This window comes from Rhinolophus sinicus, linkage group LG06, assembly GCF_036562045.2.
Source record: "Rhinolophus sinicus isolate RSC01 linkage group LG06, ASM3656204v1, whole genome shotgun sequence".
Lineage (NCBI taxonomy): Eukaryota > Metazoa > Chordata > Mammalia > Chiroptera > Rhinolophidae > Rhinolophus > Rhinolophus sinicus.
The window spans coordinates 73,230,595-73,247,999 of NC_133756.1; the positions used below are offsets into that span (position 1 = coordinate 73,230,595).

General features: G+C 42.1%; 2 protein-coding genes across 4 annotated transcripts in view; one reads left to right on the forward strand and one right to left on the reverse strand.

Moving 5' to 3' along the window:
* The window catches only part of FARS2 (phenylalanyl-tRNA synthetase 2, mitochondrial), a 541,022-nt gene extending 525,304 nt beyond the window's left edge, over positions 1–15,718 (reverse strand). Inside the window, exons 1-2 of one of the 3 annotated variants that reach the window (XM_074335273.1) lie at positions 15,116–15,718; positions 7,906–8,026 (exon numbers count right to left, since the gene is read on the reverse strand). The gene's annotated coding sequence lies outside the window, so the exon portion shown is untranslated. The remainder of the gene's footprint in view (positions 1–7,905; positions 8,027–15,115) is intronic. The other 2 variants (XM_019710860.2, XM_074335272.1) reach the window with 2 other exon arrangements.
* A 227-nt stretch (positions 15,719–15,945) lies between these two features.
* Positions 15,946–17,405, forward strand: part of LYRM4 (LYR motif containing 4) — a 147,778-nt gene continuing 146,318 nt past the window's right edge. Inside the window, exon 1 of the mRNA XM_019710853.2 lies at positions 15,946–16,235. Coding sequence (XP_019566412.1) covers positions 16,090–16,235 — 146 coding nt within the window. The 5' untranslated portion in view covers positions 15,946–16,089. The remainder of the gene's footprint in view (positions 16,236–17,405) is intronic.

Consider the following 17,405-nt stretch of genomic DNA (forward strand, 5'->3'; position numbering starts at 1 on the left):
ACTACCCTAAGAAACAAGGAAAGTGTTCAAATTGTTCTCCAATATCTAAGAAAGTAAAGAGGGGAAAAAAAGATCTTGAGGAAGGTAAAAGAAGATAAACAAAACATCCAAAGAGAGATTTTTAAGACAACAAAACATAAAAATTGAGTTGGTACAGCTAAAGAAATAGAAAATAATAATGAAACTAGTACAGATGTGTGTCCTGTTAGAAGTAACAAGATGTCACATAAACATGAATAAAAAACCCAGTCAGTGGCAGGGAGGACAGGTCCGAGAACACCTACAAAAGGAAAAGTAAACGAATAAAAATACAAAAATGACCAGAAAGAAGATGCTAGATATGTAAGACATAAAAGATCTACCTTTACATTATTGGTGCTCCTGAAGAACAAAAAACAAACAAAAAACTATTCATAGACACATCAGAGAAAACAATTCTCCTAAAATTAAGATATACTTGAATCTGCAAATCAAGAGCAGACCATGCTCCAGGATAAATTAAAATGGAATGATCAACACCAATATCTTGGTGAAGTTACTAAACTTGAGAGAAAACGAACTCATCACACAGGCTCTGAAAGGAAGTAGAGTGGTTAAAGGCATAAAATCTGCAACCAGGTTCCATGTTATTAGGCAGAAGAAGCAACTCACCTAAGGAGAGAGAAAAGTCAGATTGGCATGTTTCAAGGCCAGCCAAGGTGTCTTTCAGTATGATGGTAAGCTTAGTCTCAAACACACAGGAATTCAAGGACAAAACACTGATAGACCCTTCCTGAAAAGCCTTCCTGAAAAAAAATATCTAGGCCCCACAAAAAAATGATTGGTCAAAGTAAATATTCATGAAATGGGAAAACTGTTATGAAAGAACTGCTGGTGAGCACTGAAACCATTTCAAAGAGTATGGCTAAACAGCCACTGGAGTTACCTTAACAGAACTGAAAGTTTATCTTGACAGCATAAAATAAAACAAATGAAAGGGGAGAGCAAAGAAAAGACAGGAGGAAATGCAAATGCATTCATCTTTTTCATCTTTCAAAGGAACCGTATATACAGCTAAAATCGAACAGTCTGTCAGTAAAGTCATAATGACCCAAACATCAGTGTTCGGTGATTGTTTTGAAGTTCAACAACTCCTTCAGTTCTATAATTTCTCTTTCTTCTGTTACATTTAAATAAAATTAAACATATTTTTAAAAATTAAACATATCATGTGTGATATGATCCAATCTTTATAACGGACTTTTTAGCCATCCATCCTTCCATCAATCCATATAAAAATTCATAGACATGTTTACAATGATGATTACCAAATATTAACCACAGTTATTTCTAGATTAGAAGACCTGAGCGGCTTAAATGTCTTTCTCTACTTTCCTAATATTAACATATTTTGATTTTTCAATATGAGCATGTATTAATTCTAGAAAAACAAGGCAAGATATTAAATTTATGTTTTAAATGAGGCAAAATTGAATAAATGATACATAACAAAATGTACAATTTACAAAAGAAATTAGTGAAAGTTATTCCTAAAACTCTAGGACTATAATCAGTCCGAAGATTCCAAAAGAGTGGAGAAAGGAGAGAGATTTTGTAAGGATTCCTTCAGAAAAAGCTTTAGTGGAGGCTCTGGCCTCACTGCCTCCAAGGAAGGGAAGTGTCTGCCCCCTCAGCTCCAGGAGTCAGAACTTCACTGAATGGTTGAGAGAGGGCTAAGGTGTACTCCTCGCAGGGAGGTGTCGTGAATGTGATCAGCGCTTCCTGGGGAATGCCAGACACCTGAGGCGGGGCCCAGGGACGCGAGAGAGCAAGAGGGGGTGCTGAGGAAGTTGCTGGACCACAAGAGGGCAGGAGGGGGAGAGCCAGCACTGAGCCATTGTACATTTGCCCAGACGAGCACCTAGCAGGTGAAACACCACCAACAATGAAAGTGGCTTCTGTGGAAGGAACCTCAGAAGAACCCGGGGCGACCGGGAGCCTAGTGAGCCAAAGAATCGCCTGCCTCAGGGAAGCTGAAGTTGGAAGGACCCAGTAGCGGGTCCTCTGAAGAACACAGGAAAATACCCAATGATTCAGTCAAACCTAGAGTGCAAAGCTACCCAGCTAAGGTAGAATCACTGTATCCCTTTATTCTCCTTTCTTCTCTTTGCTCCGCTCTTCAAATCTGGCAGAGGCCTAAGTGGTAGTAAAGCTAGCTCAGGGGAAAAGGGTAAGTAGAGAAAGAAAAAAAGCCATACACACACCACTACCGTTTCCCAGTGCAGGATCCTTTGAAGGGGGAGTGGGTGAGGGAAGAAGTTTTCATTCAGAGCGTTTGACTTACACCCCACAGGTCATGCTAGTTCAACATACTAGTCATATACGCAGTACCAGTAAATCACTGGCAGAAATGCAGTGGGCAGCCAGTGTACATACATGTTCGCAATGCTTCTTCATTACACTGTGAACCAATTCTACTAAATAAAAGCACATTGACAAAGCTGAGGAGGGAAAGAATTAGGACCCACAACTAGTCTGAAGCTGACCAATTAGGATGGTATTCTAAAAAGCAGTGAACCCAAAACCTAGGCTAGGTAAGGAGGAAAGTAAGGCACTGAGAGGGACAGGGCACAATAAAAAGACAGAAAGGCCAACGGATTCTAAGTCCTGCTGGGACAAAGCACTGGAGCAATGGTAGCAACAGGAATCAGCTGAGAGGCAGGCTCAGCAGAGTAACAGAAGTGCTTAAGATGGAAAGTCTGGAAGAGGTTCAGTCAATAAAATGTGTTTAACTCCAAATCCCAGCTATTGCGTACTATTTATTGTCTCCTCATTCTATACCATTGTCGTGAGTATTAAATAAGGACACACACAAAGCATCTGGCCCCAAACCTGCAAAATACGCACTCAAAGCACTGTTCCTTCAGTGCAGATGGGAGCTGATGAGCTATGGACCAGGAACTTCAGAGAGGTGAAGGAGAAAAACAACTGAGCTTTCAGAACAGAGCCATACATTTTAAAATTCACATTACGTCGCTTCAAATACACGAATCCTGCAGCATGAAAAAAATCCAATTCTGAGGGGAAAGAAATAAGGAAACCAAGGGACATTAGTAAATCATGAAACTACAGCACTGGTAGGACATTCCATTGAATTATTGACCAGTCAATTGATAAATATTTATTGAATTCTATGCAAAGCACAATCAATCAAATAATTTATTTCAGCATCTATCTGCTAATAATAGATTGCTCGGCACAGACAAAATTAGAGGCAAGTTAGAGGTAGGATAGATGGACTTCACTGATTCCTTGTATTTACAAAGAGGGGTGGGAACCACGGGTGACCTGACCCAGGAGAATGAATGTCCACTGAGTGATGAGAGGGTGGGAATGTGCTCTGCAACCATGGAGAGATGGAAACATAACTGTTAACATGGCAGAAACACCCTGGCATTATTGTGACCTAACCAGGGGTCCTCAACCTATTTCAGTCTGAGAATAAATTTTCACTTTAAAAGACTATCCAATCTCCACAAGATCAGACATATATTTTTAATGTCTGCTGTGCAATTCAAAATTACTTAAAAGCATTAGTGACTCACAGTAGTTTTTATCACTGCATATTTTTCCAATCACTATGCTACCTGCATATGTTTGAAAAATAGGAGGACAGGCATATGATAGAAACATAGGAATTCACAAACCTTTTCTTTTTGTGGCTCCTATAGTTCTCTGGCACACAGACTGGAAACCACTGTTCTAATTGATTGAGCTAACTGACAAGACCATGAATCTTTTAAAAATCATATTCCTTACCCTAAAGTTGCAGAACATGCAGTATAGCAGTGCGAGGGGAAAAAAACTGATACTGCAGTCGGAAAAAAGGTTCAGAGAGATTCTAGCAAAATACAAAACCAAAGCACAAGTTTCATCAAATTACTGATCAAGTAGTAAATATGCACTGAATATATTTTGTATGCATCGTAATGTTCACTCACTCTAATCATATTTATTTAAGCATTAATACACTAATTATACTTTTCAAGTATACAGAATTCAAAATAGAACCAAACAGGATGCAAACTAACCCAACCCTTGGACAACTGGGACTTGAACATAAATGCTTACCCAGAGGTAAAACACGGCACTCTTTAGGAGGATGCTAATTACTGGAAATAAGAATTCAATGTAAATTATTTTTCAGTTTCTCAAGACTGCTTTCAGGCTTCATACCACCAAATTAAATATGGCAAGGTATAATCTGGAAAATACAAAACAAACATTTTGAAAACAAATAGTCCTCACTTCAAATCTCTAACCTGCCTGTGTGAACTAGGGCCACTTATTTAAATTCTCTAATCCTCAAGAGTTTTTGTTTCCTTTTTGGTAAAATTTGGGTAACGATGCCTACTTCAATTAGTATGAGAACCAAGAAAGCATGTCAGATGTCTTTGCAATCCCCAGCAGTGGATTAGAAAATGCTGGAAAGGACGAACTTGAAGCATCTTCTGCGATGCTCAGGAAAGCGTGTTGTTCCAGGAGCCAGGACCACGTAACACTGACGTGAGGTCACTGTCCCTTCTCGCGCAGGCAGACTGAGTTAACAGACCGGTACTGTCTTACCCAGGTAAGCTTTCTTTTAGAAGCCCACGCAATATAAAATTGTGGTTAGATCTAATCATGTGCCCACAGTTTCTCTATTAAGTGAAGCAATAAAAGAAGTAGAACCCTTCCCTTCCTCCCACACCTTAGGACAGCCTACAGAGAGGCTGCAGGACACACAGAGATTCAGCCCTAAAGCACAGAGAACCTTTGTTGCACCGCACCCTCCCCCACAATCTCCGATTGCTGCCGGGCTGATTAGAGATCCGGAGTGACCCAGACTATGGACAGAGTCCCACCTCTGGGCAGAGGGCTGCAAGGATGCAGGGATCCTGGGCAGGGAATAAAGGGGAATGAAAGACTGTGATGAGCCTCAGACTCTTGGTTCTTATAATTTCTATCTCTTTACAAAAAAACAATCTATGGCCTTGTCACGAGAGGAAGGCCTCCCTAATTCTGGAACATCCTAAAACACCAGGTGTGCAGATGAACATCCTCACAAACTATTGTACCAAATAGGATGACCACACATCTGGTTTCCCCGGGACAGGTCCTGTTGGCCCAGCGTCATTATATCATAGCACCATCATTATTTAATAGAACCCACTTTCAATGATCCATCTCAAAGTGTCTGATTTAGGAAATAAATTATATCATCCCCCAAATGTTAAATGACTTACCTAAAATGATACAGAAAAGCTGTAAGAAAGCTGTGAAATGTAACCAAATCAACAAAATCCTAGTCCAGTTTTCTTGCTTACTATCACATACATACAGCATTTACAATCACTTTAAAAATGCACAATAAATCTCCCTAGAAAAAGTAAAACTATTACCAACAATCTAGGATTATAGCCTGCTGAAACTAAACAATTATATTGAAAAAGATCTCCACTGTAAGTCAATAGTTTGTGTCAATAATTCATATGGCCTCTCCTGAGACTATTCTTTGAGAAAGAAAAGAGATTCTAAATGCTATTTTAAATAACATGCCTAGTAACCAAGCACAATAACCTGCTAAAACGAGAATCATTTCCATGTTTCCAGGGTTATCCAAAACATGAAAACGTTCGCTACCAGCAGCTATTCACGTCAAATTAGAAAAATAGTGTCTGACATAAAGTTTGTTTCAAGACAATGCAAAATTCTAGAATGAATCCTAACACAAGAGAAAAAGGATCCAAAATACTCACACACTTCAAAGAAACTGTCAGGATGCTTGCTCAGTTAGTATGGTAAGGACTACACTACTCCCATTGTAAAACCTAAACCTAAACCCTGACCATCAGGGAATAGTGTCATCTCAACAAATGAAACAAACTCTGCTGTGGCTGACCATCCTATGTTACCTAAAATTGGTGGTGGTGGTGGGACAAGATAGAAGATGCATAAATCTAAGGATTTTGGTCTTATTTGTTTCATTCAGTCATTCAACAAATGCTTACTGAGCACCCACAAGGCACTTCACCTACGGAGATGAACAAAACAGACGTGGTTCTTGTCCTCATGGAATTGACTTCCGGTGGAAGAAATCAACATTCAACCATAAACTTACAATTATGCAGGTATATAATTTTAAATTATAAAAAGTTAAGGTAAAGGATAAAATGCTATAACAGAGAATAGTAAAAGAAAGGTACAATGTAAACTGTGGCCAGGAAACGCACTGCTGAAGATGGGACATTTAAGCTGAGTAATCACCAGTCAAATGAAGAGTATAGGAGAAGACTGGTTATACCAGAGAGGGACCTTCATGTCCAAAAGTCCTGAAGTAGAAAAACAGCTTAGCCTGTGTATACACATAACAGATTTCTATGAAGAAAATAAATGAAAATATCCCAAAGCTTCACAAGTAGCATAGAGAAAAGACCTTAAATGACCAAGTGTACCCAGTTCTAAATAAAGACTTTTGGCAAGGTTGAAGTAATGAAACTGTTTTTGGTGCTATATCAAGATGTGTCGAGCTGTGATAGCCCAAATAATCACGGGTTAAGACAAAAAGACATTTATTCTTTATTCAGCATTAAGTCTGGAGGTATCCTGTTCCAGGGTTCATTCCACAGCTCAGAAAAGTCAGGACTTCAGGTTGGAATCTCCAGTATTCTTTTGTCCTTTCCCTCAGGCCTTTCTCCTCAGGGTTCCAAGATGGCTGCTGAGATTCAAGCATTAGACCTCATATTAGCCTCCCAAGCAGAAAAGAGACAATATAAACAGGTCCTCTTTTGTGAATAGAAAGCAAAATATTTTCCAGAAAACTTCCAGCCAACTTTCCCTTGTCTCATTAATCAGATCCATATCTCACGGTTACCTCTGACTATAAAAAAGGTTGGAAAACCAAGTATCTGGCAAAAAGGGAATGGAATCACCAGTACCGCTTTAGTCCATTACGAATGACTGTCAAGAACTAAGCACATGGCCATCCAAACAAAACCAAAGTTCCGTTGCCCAGGAAGAAGTATGGTTTTCATAGCCAATTAACATTTATCTACCGTCACCCAATAATTTTTACACCCAATAATTTAGAGCTTATGTGATTGATTCCTTTTGGTATTTACTGATCTAAGATGTGCAAAGCAGGTGCAAAGTGTTGGGGAAACAATTGTAATCAAAAACAGACGCGGCCTTTGACCTCATGGAATATACAGCCTGATATCAGAGAAAAATATAATCAAATAACCTCACAAAGAAATGTGTAACTGGCAAGACTGCTGTAGTGAACTTTGCTGTCTTTTACAAAAAAATGGGTCCCTCTTCTCAGTTTCACTGTGTGTACCCCTCATGCCCACCTCCCCATCCCCCAGCTTTCACAGCCTATATAATTTGGGGGCAGCTACCCCCATCCTGGCCTCCAGACATGTGGCTCAAGCCTATCTGTAATCCTATGCCATGGCCACATTTATTGGTTCAAAGATAGATGAACACACAACTCAATTAGGGCCAATAAGGTGACAGAGGATGGATGGACCCTCCTGGTCCAGAAGCTCTCTCACTCTTCTGATGTTCTGGAAACGTCCTCAGAATTGTTGGTGGGCTTCTGCAACCAAGAGAGCATGTGGTGTGGCCTGAGGATAAAGTTGACATTGAGAAGACAGCGAAAAGGACAAAACCAGATCCTTGGCTATACCACTCAAATAAACTAACCCTGAAGCCCATCTGTCTTCTGAACTTTCAAGATACATGAGACAATAAAGCCATTGTGTTGCTTTAAATCAATTGGAATTAAGTTTTCCCTTACTTGTAACTATAGTCAATCTCGGCTGAAAAGCTGCTCAGAAAAGACGTCTTAAAAAAGGAAGATCTGCTTAAAGTTTGAGAAGGTACCTTTCAGGAGTAGCTAGTTAGTTCAGGGGTGGCTAGTGAGTTCAGTTGGTTAAAACATGGTGCTGGTAACACCAAGGTTGCCGGTTCCATTCCCGCATGGGCCACTGTGAGCTGCGCCCTCCTTGAAAACAAGAGAGAGAGAAAGTACCTTTCAGTGAGTCTCTCTTAAAGGAAGATCTGAAGAATTCGGAAAAGACAGCTGGGTTAGCATTTGCAAAGGCCCCCGAGTAGAAGGGAGAGATAAGAACTAAAGAACTAAATACACAAGGGAGAAAAAGTAAGGTATGATATGGGGCTGGAGAACTGGGCAGGGGTCACACTCACTGGGTTTTACAAGCTGTTAAGTTTAGACTTCATTCAAAAGTGTTGCAGGTTTGGGGGGTAGGTGGGACATGGAAATTACTGTCTATAGTGTGGTGACATTAATTGATGTAAATCTACGGAGACCAGGACTATACTTAACATGTTATTTTCAAGCAGCTTTGGAGATCACAGAAAAGGATTTTCAGGAAACACTGACTTGGCACTGATGGAATCACTTCTACAAGCTCCTAACAGGGGCACCCTGACTCAGCTTCGACACTTCTGATGAAACTATACTCATTGTCATAAAACGTATTAATCCAGGACAGTTTGCTCTGAGGCTTTAAAACGTGGGAAGTGCAGGCCGTTCTTTGAAAACTGGGGCTCTACAAACGGAAGCCGTACTGTAACTACTGTCACATCAGGTTCAGGAGGCTGCAGGTGCCCTCACGGCACCTGGAAGCCAAGGTGTGAATGGGATTTCTGACAGGGCTTAACATAAATGCTCAGGTACAGGCACTTGTTTCAAGGTGCTCGCAGGTTTGAATTAGGTAACAATTCCCATAACTCAAAACGTCAAGGAAGGAAGGAAGTATGCCGCCTGACAAGCTTTTTTCTACTTCATGACTTCTCTTCGTTTCACTTTCCTCTGCATTCCAAAATTCCAGGAACTGTTATAAAGATAATTCCCCCAATAAATGTATCCTCATTAACTGACGCTAAGTCTGTTATTACAATCTGCCAATATTACTGTAATCCATTTCACAGAGGCCGCGCTTTTATTACTCTTAATTATTAGTTAACTCAAACTCACTATTACCCATGCAGAATACAGGTCTGCCAAGCTGAATTGCTTCAATTGTGCTCAGCTAATAAATTTTTATATTAAAAAGTTATATTAAATTATATAAAAGTATTCACTATAATGGTGGCAAAGAAACCATGAATTCTTGGTTTAGTTTCTATTGTTAGTAACATTCTTCAATATGGCCCTGCAATGGACTGAATGCTTATGTCCCCCAAATTCATGTTAAAATCCTAAGTTACAAACCAGGATAACCGAATGAGGAGGTATGGCGTCTGGGGGGTGATGAGATCGTGAGGGCTCCTAAGGAATGGGACTAAGTGCCCTGAGAATGGAGGCCCCAGGGAGATGGAGATCCCTCACCCCTTCCACCATACGAGGACACCTTGAAAAGTAGACCACTTATGAATCAGGAAGCTCTCACCACACACTGAGACTTAGACTTCCAGCCTCCGGAACTGTGAGAACTAAATTTCTGTTGCTTCCAAGCCTCCCAGTTTGCGGCATTTTGTTATAGTAATCCAAACTGACTGAGTCAGGTACCTGTACCCAAGGTTGTGAGATCATACTAAATATATAAACATTGGTCTCTGCTCCTGGTTCCTGGCCAGCTCCTACAACCCTTGCCATTTCCTGAGAAGAATACCACGAGGATCGCTCATTCTAATATTTGGTCTTTGACCCATCCCTAACACAAGGCTCCAAAAGCCGTGGAAATTCCTAAGTGGTAAGAGCAGTAGGAGCATCCTTTGTCCTCATGAAATGACTCTGGGTGGCTCCCTGGATGGCTTCTTTTAGTCACCAGAAAGACCAAGCCATGATTGGAAGCTTGGAATCTTTAACCTAGCCTCCTACTTCTCTAGAAAAGGGAGGGGGGCTGGAAATGGAGTTGATACTTGATCATGCCTACGTGAGGAAGCCTCCATAAAATGCCAACAGTACGGGGTTCGGAGAGCTTCCGGGTCGGTGACCACATCCACCCCGGGAAGGGACAGAAGCTTCTGTGCTTCCCAGACCTCAGCCTGTGTATCTCTTCATGTGCCTGCTTATGTGCGTCCTTTATCATATTCTTCAATAAACCGGTAAATGTGTTTCCTGAGTTCTATGAGCCATTCTAGCAAATTAATCAAGCTGAGGAGAGGGGTCATGGGAATTTCCACTTCATAGCCGAAGCAGACAGTTGTGCACAACCTGGGGTCCTATGACTTGTGATTGGCATCTGAATGGGGGGACTGTCTGAGCCCTTACCCTGTGGAATCTGATGCTACCTCCAGGTAGGTAAGTGCCAGAACTGAGTTGAATACATATTAGGACACTCAGCCCATACTGCAGTGAAGTGCTTGGTGTGAGGGGGAAAAAAACACGTATTTGGTGATCAGAAGTGACGTTTTCTGTGAGTAGCAAAGGCGACACAGAGGAAAGAAACACATGGTAGGGAAGAACTGTAGGTATTTCCTTTACAAAGATAGATTGTCCTTCCAAAAGATCAGTTAACTTCACAAAACTCAATATTGTATTATCTTGAGACAGTGACATAGTGTTTTGCTGTGATTAGCAAAACAAAGGCTGTTTTTTTCCTAAACAAAGGGTCAGCATTGGAAATCCTAAATGTTTTCTGTAAATGACCAAATGACTTGGACAAACAAGAGATGGCAGATATTACTCCCCATTCACAGAAGTCAATCACTACCTCAGATCTGTCTTTAGAAGAATTACTGAAACCAGATGTTTGTAAAGTACCTGGCACTTCTCCTGGAAGAGAAAATAAACTCTAAATAATAGCTATCATTATCATCACATATAACTACTTTGATTAACAAATCATTCTAAAATATCCAGACAACATGAAAACATCCCTAAAATTTATCCCTCATTAACTAGTAAGAAAAAGAAGAATGAAGGATCTGTACAGAATATTACCATAAAATACACTGTAAAAGAATTCTCATGTTGGTGGGAGTTTGTAATAGGAAAAGGTGGTTTCTTTCCTCTAGAAGGCAAAGAATTAATTTATTTTTTTTAAAAATGAAAAGGTTATCTAGAAGTGACATTTGATACTTTACAAAAAAAATTGTCAATCTTATTGTTACTGCCTACAAGGGGACCCTTTGCCTCCAATCAATGGAGCTTTCTAAATTTCTCAGAGAACAGCTTTTCTTAAGCAGATCTGAAGTTTCTATGGAAATCAGAAAATCCCCCAAGAGGTAATGCTTCTCTCTCTCTCTCTCTCTCTCTCTCTCTCTCTCGCCGCCACCCCCCCCAAGAGGTAATGCATGTCTCTCTCTCTCTCTTTCTCTCTCACATACACACACACACACACACACACACACACAGAACCTGAAAAAGGCACTGAATGTTTTCAGAGACATAATTTTTAAAAATGTAAATTTATCTTGAGACTAAAAAGCTAGCCTAATAATCAACGTTTGAGAATCTCTGACTATTTCTAATAGTTCCTATACAAACCAGTTAGCTTTACAAATAAGTGAGAATCCAATTAAAATTCAAATATGACTAAAATTTACCCATGCTACCCAAGAAAAACTAAGTCACCTCAGATTCCTAAAGCTGGCACTGAAGACCTTCTGTGAAGCAGTAGTGTAGCATCACAGCTAGCAGATCACCTCTGCGGCCCAGGCCCACACCCACGGCTGCCTAGATGTATAACTGGCTAAAGAACCGAACCGCTCAGCTTCGCTTCCCTTCAGTGGAGGTAACAGCTTTCCCAGCAGGTCTCTACGCAGGTACTCACTGAGCTGATACAAGGACTCAGCTGGTGTCTCCCAGCTATACCTCCGCACTCACCCTCATGCGGTCTCTAGACAAGGCCCACCCAGTGTTCCTTCCTGAGGCCAAGATTATTTTTCCCTAGACCTCACTCAGGCCCTCTCTCCTTCACCTTTTCCAAGGGTAAACCTTCTTCCTGAAGTAGCCATCTTACCACCACAGCCACACATCCAAATCCTATAATTTCCTTCAAACCTAGATCTTCTCAAGCCCAGCACCAACTCTGCCTCCTCCATAAAGCCCCCCAATGCCCACAAATCAGTGTTTCTCTTCCCTTGAAGCCTGGACCTCAGCCATGTTTTGCTGGTCTGAGGTGTGGCCCAGGAATCAGCTATAGAAGTGACTGCTTCATGCTCTGAGACCCCATAGCACTTCACCAGTACTTCCCTTGCAAGACTTTGTATAATACTTTCAACCCCATATTTTAATTACATACAAATTGTATTTAAATTACACTCTTAGAAAACAGGAACAGTATTTATATGCTCAAGTACCCACAAGAACAGCAACTTGAACTAGCAGGATGATCAACTATCTGTTGAATGCGGAGGTAAAGAAATAGAATTTCAGTACTCTTATTGGAATATAGCATTCAAAAATATGGTTTGAAACAAAAGCCTACCAACACCTGAATAACTAATGTATATTTCACTAGCTCAGAGGTTAAGTTCTACTTGACTTATGTGAACTAGCCAATGTATAAGAGATGATGAATCCGCAAAACATAGGAAACATCATTAAAATAAAGCAGATACAGGGCAAATCAGGTCTGTGATCTCACAGATGGCCCTTCCCTTCCTCCTCCCTCTTTTCCCCCCACTTCCCACTGCTTCAAGTTCTCTGAACAGATCACGCTCCCTCATACGCGCATGCTTTGAATGTACACTACAATCTCTAACGTACCACATTCTTTATCTGGGTCTTACTACTCATTGTGAATATACACAATGTGATGGAAAGCCTCCCCTTAGGTCAAACTCCTAGTCAAATGTCTCTCCTCTATACTCCCCTAACGCTTGGTAATATTACCCCTATAATAGCACCTGTCAAAAATAAATTATTACTTTGCTTATCTAGGTCCCTACTGGTTTCTGGGAGGTGAGGGAGACTCCCATCATTGAACTCCATCACCTCATATAATGTATGGCACTTGGAATGTTTAATAAATGTTGAATGAATTAATCAGGAAAAGACTTCAGCTTGCTCATCTGTAAAAATAATTGAGCTGATGTCCAAGGTCTCTTCAAGCTTCATTCTTTACTAGAATGAAGAATAAAATCAAACAATGATTATGTATAATAAAGACTTGGATACATATTAGTAATGAAATGATTTCTAAATCATAATCGAGTTGCTGATTTATACAAGATTTTCTTTTCACATCATTTTAATATTTAAGCCTAAAGATAGTAAGTTGTTGTTATATTGCTTATTATACTTGGAGAAATTTCTCTTCAAAAAGCATAAAGTGGTCATTAGCAATCTTAAATTTAATACAAAGTAACATGTCATTTTACATAGATACGTAAAGAACTACAGGTATTTCATAGCCATATATAGGTGAATATGAAGAAAATATTTACATTTTGAAGCCTAACTGGTAGCAGATGGGTACCCCCTAGTTTATAGTCATTACCTAAGAGAATACTCAGCCTAGAATACATGCATATTAAAAGACATATGAGTAATGTCCATCCACAGCTTCTAGCCCGATTCCACTTTCAACCTCAAACAGAACTATTATTGAAAATAGTCATCTCTGTAACGAAGATATACAAAAGTAGAGATTTAGCTTTCGAATGAGATTATTTTTTCTTAGTCTTTCAAGGCAATGATATCTAACATATGGTAAATTATGTCAAATAAAAGTATTTTTGTGAGCACTTACCTTTAATCAACTGGGAAGCTACCCCTTTCCTAACCTTGTACCAACAGGTGATTAGGGTACCCAAACAAACTAAATTTATATATTTATTTGAAAAGTTTTATTTGATTACAAAACGTTAGTCATTTAGATACATTAATTGTACACATTAATGATTAAATTGCTTGATAATTACACATAAACAATTGTATACAGCAAGAATTATTCCAATTTCATTTCCTAGATGAAAGTAAAATATAAAATAATGCAATCCCCACTATTTTACAACAAGGCAAAATAATTTTCATGTTTTTTTCTTCTAACTTTGATAGCTTTTTCTATTTTTAACTTGCACTATGTAGTTTTTCTGGGTGCTGGCACATCATTTTATATCATCAGCACTCAACAGTGTATCATACAAATTAAGAGAAAACCGCTGTGGATTCTACTCTATAATAATGTGTAATTCCCTTGGTCTTGAATCCTTTACGTAATGCCAAAGGATAAACTCAAAATATTAAAAGCCCTTTCAACAATACCTAAGGCAAGACCTGCCCAATGACCTTATCAAGCTGCGAAAGTGAAAGAAATCTGACTACCCCGAAAAAAAACCAAACCTTATTTTGAGACTCACTGATGTATGAGACCTTACAAAAATCAAATTGGAAACTTACAAGGATTTTAATAAAAGTGTTTTCGCTTCCACATTTTTAAAAATTGCCATTGCACTGTAACGAGTAATATAATTATATATATATATATATATATATATGTAAGTGGTAAGGTCAGAGAAGTGTTTCCTGCTCTTGAATACGAGGTGGCTTTTAAAGCAAGTGTCATTTCAAAACCAGATAAAGAGATCAAACAAAACCATAACTCAGTGCTTGGAGAAAACTGGAAACTTGTTTTTTCCGTATGAAGTTACTCCTTGCTGTGTTTGGGAGCAGAAAACTGTAGCTCCTCCGAACGTTGATAACACACTGGAAGATTCCAAACGCAAGAGCTTTGCAAAGACAGTGACTAGAACTGCATCAGACTTCCCTGCGCCCAGTCCTCGTGCAAGGACCAGAACGACCAACTTTATCCACCACTGTAACATGGTAATTCAGAAAAGTTGACGTCTTCAGAGAAAGGCCACGGGAGAAAACTCAGTCACGAAAAGCTTCAAGAGAAAACTTGCTCAGCTTCTTCCCTTGGGACTGAAATGACCCCAACAGAGTGCTTAGATGCCTAATTTCCCCAATTAATCACCCACGCCTACAGCGAGGCCACCCCACCTTTTGTACGCATTTATTAAATGACAAAACTCTAGGAGGCTCATGATTCTAAAGCAACCCCCCCCCCCCGAGTTCAACAAATACCCCACAAGCAGAAAAACCCATAGCCAAGTAACTCCCCATCACTACAACCGCCCACGTCGCACCCCACGCTGCAGCGAGACCGGCACTCACCCACCGCTCGCCCGGGAGACCCAGACCTGGGCTGTTTCAAATTCTAAAATGCGACAGGCTCGCTTACTCTCCCAGGGAAAGTTCTCACCCCCACCTCACAGGTACACTCGGAGCATGCCGGGCGCTGCCATTTTAACAAGAAAGCGGACCTTGCCCGTGAGGCCCCTTCGCCGGTAGCCCTGAAAGGAGCCGGAGCGCCAGGAAAGCCCTGACCCGTCGCCTACGCGCGCCCACCCCGCCCTCGTCGCCGCGTTTAATGAGTTGCCCACTCTCGGGGCCCACGACAGAGAGCAGCCAACGCAAAGGCTAAGCTAAAGGAAGCTGGATTTCTGCACGACTTCTCAGGCAGCGCCGAGGGCGGCATCAGCGGAAGGGGCGGGGGCATCTGCAGCCAGGGGCGGGGCATCTGCAGCCAGGGGCGGGGCATCTGCAGCCAGGGGCGGGGCGTCGCCAAGGCACACACTCGGTTACCCGGGTAACGCAGCCTCGCGCCCCGCGGAGGTGCAACCTGGGGCTGCGCTCGGAGACTCAGTGCCCTCGCCATGACCCCGGGCGGTTCGCGAAGGCCGTCCTTGAGTGGCTGCACGCCCTCGGTGCTCGAGCTTCCGACCTCCGTTCCCGAGGAGCGTGGCTCGACCGGTGCACAGTTGCCCCCTAGGTCTCAGCCCCGTGGCCCCGCCCAGGCTCTTCGGCGGCCCCTCCCGCTCCCCACCCTCGGCCCGCTCCCGGCGCGGCCACAGGAGGCAGACTCCCAGGCGGGGGCGACGAGCGGGAACGCCTCCCCGTGGGCACCGCCCCCTTAGCTGCCCCAAACCCGCCTGCGCCGGCCTCGGTAGCCTCGCGCGACGCCCGGCGCGGTCCGCAGCGGCCCAAGGCGCGGGCGGGTGCTCACTTAGGCTGAGGCCCGAGCCCGCTAGCGAGAGACCCTCACTGCATTTTATTTCGTTCGTGGTTTTTGCATAGGCCGAAATTTTATGGTTGTGTTAAACTCGGGACCTCCGCGAAAAGGACCCACTTATTTTTTTCTTTCCAAAATGGCAGCCTCCAGCCGCGCACAAGTATTAGATCTCTACCGGGCGATGCTGAGAGAGAGCAAGCATTTCAGCGCCTACAACTACAGGTGATTGCAGGGGCGCGGGGGCCGGGAGGTCCGGGGGCGCGGTGTTCGTCTGTCCGGCGCCAGCTTCCTCAGAACGGCGGCGGGAGGGCTCCGCGAGCCAAAAGCATCCCCCTGCGGGCAAGCGTAGCCCGCTGTAATCTCGCGGGGAAGAGCAGGGGGCTTGCCCTTCGTTGTAGCAGAGGGAATAAGTCTTTTGACGTTTTCCCCCCAAGTCGGATTCCGTGGTTCGTGCTCTGGGAACATGGTTAGTGATGTGTTTCTGCCATAGGAAGGATGAACGTGAAAGCTGCAAGTGCTTAAGTTGTAGGACCAGTTTGTTGTATATATAGAACTTCCCACAGAATTGAAGAGTTAACGGCAGAAGTGACCAATCAGTAGCACGTGTACACAAGCTGAAGTCTCTACCATTTCCTAGGCGTCTTAATTCGCTGTTACGCTTGCAAGAATCAAATCCGTTCTACTTGGGATATTGGTGGCGGCGGGGGCGGGGAAGGGGGTTGGAAGGAGGAGACACAGAAGGCGGTAAAGGAAAAAAGGTCACAAACTTCCAGGAGCTGAAATGTTTGTTATGATCTCACCCGATGGAGATCCAACTTCTAGGATCTTAGCAGGAGAAGAATGAGAGTCGAAACTCTTACATCCTGAATGTACTGCACAGCTTTTTCCATGCCTGCCACATTCTCCTATATGCGCTTGGGTCCCCTTCTTCCTTCTTTCTTACTCGCTATATTTTTTATGAACTTCAGAGCCTCTGTTTTCCTTTCTGCTTCCGTATAACTTCTGACCCAACATTATGTATTTTACGCTTTTTCTCTGCATCCTTTTAGATTTGGTGACTTCTAACTACCTCTCTGTTTAGTAATATTCCCAAAACAAGAATCTGACAAGACCAGCTCATTTAATTACATCAGGTCTCACTTTTGATGACTGGTCAACCTGTGGATTGGGTTTCCTAAGAGCAAAGCCTACCTCTAGAAAAAACCTGGTTAGGGAGCACACACACACCCCTTCTGTATGTTTTGGCAGGCCCTGTGATGGGTAGACCCAGTACAGCTTTGGTTATCAAATAAAACACTAAATCTCTCAAGCAGTAATTGTCTTAATTTTTAGACACCTGCCTAGAAAAAGGACTCATCCTGTAAATCTGAGAACAACATCTAGGTCCCACTG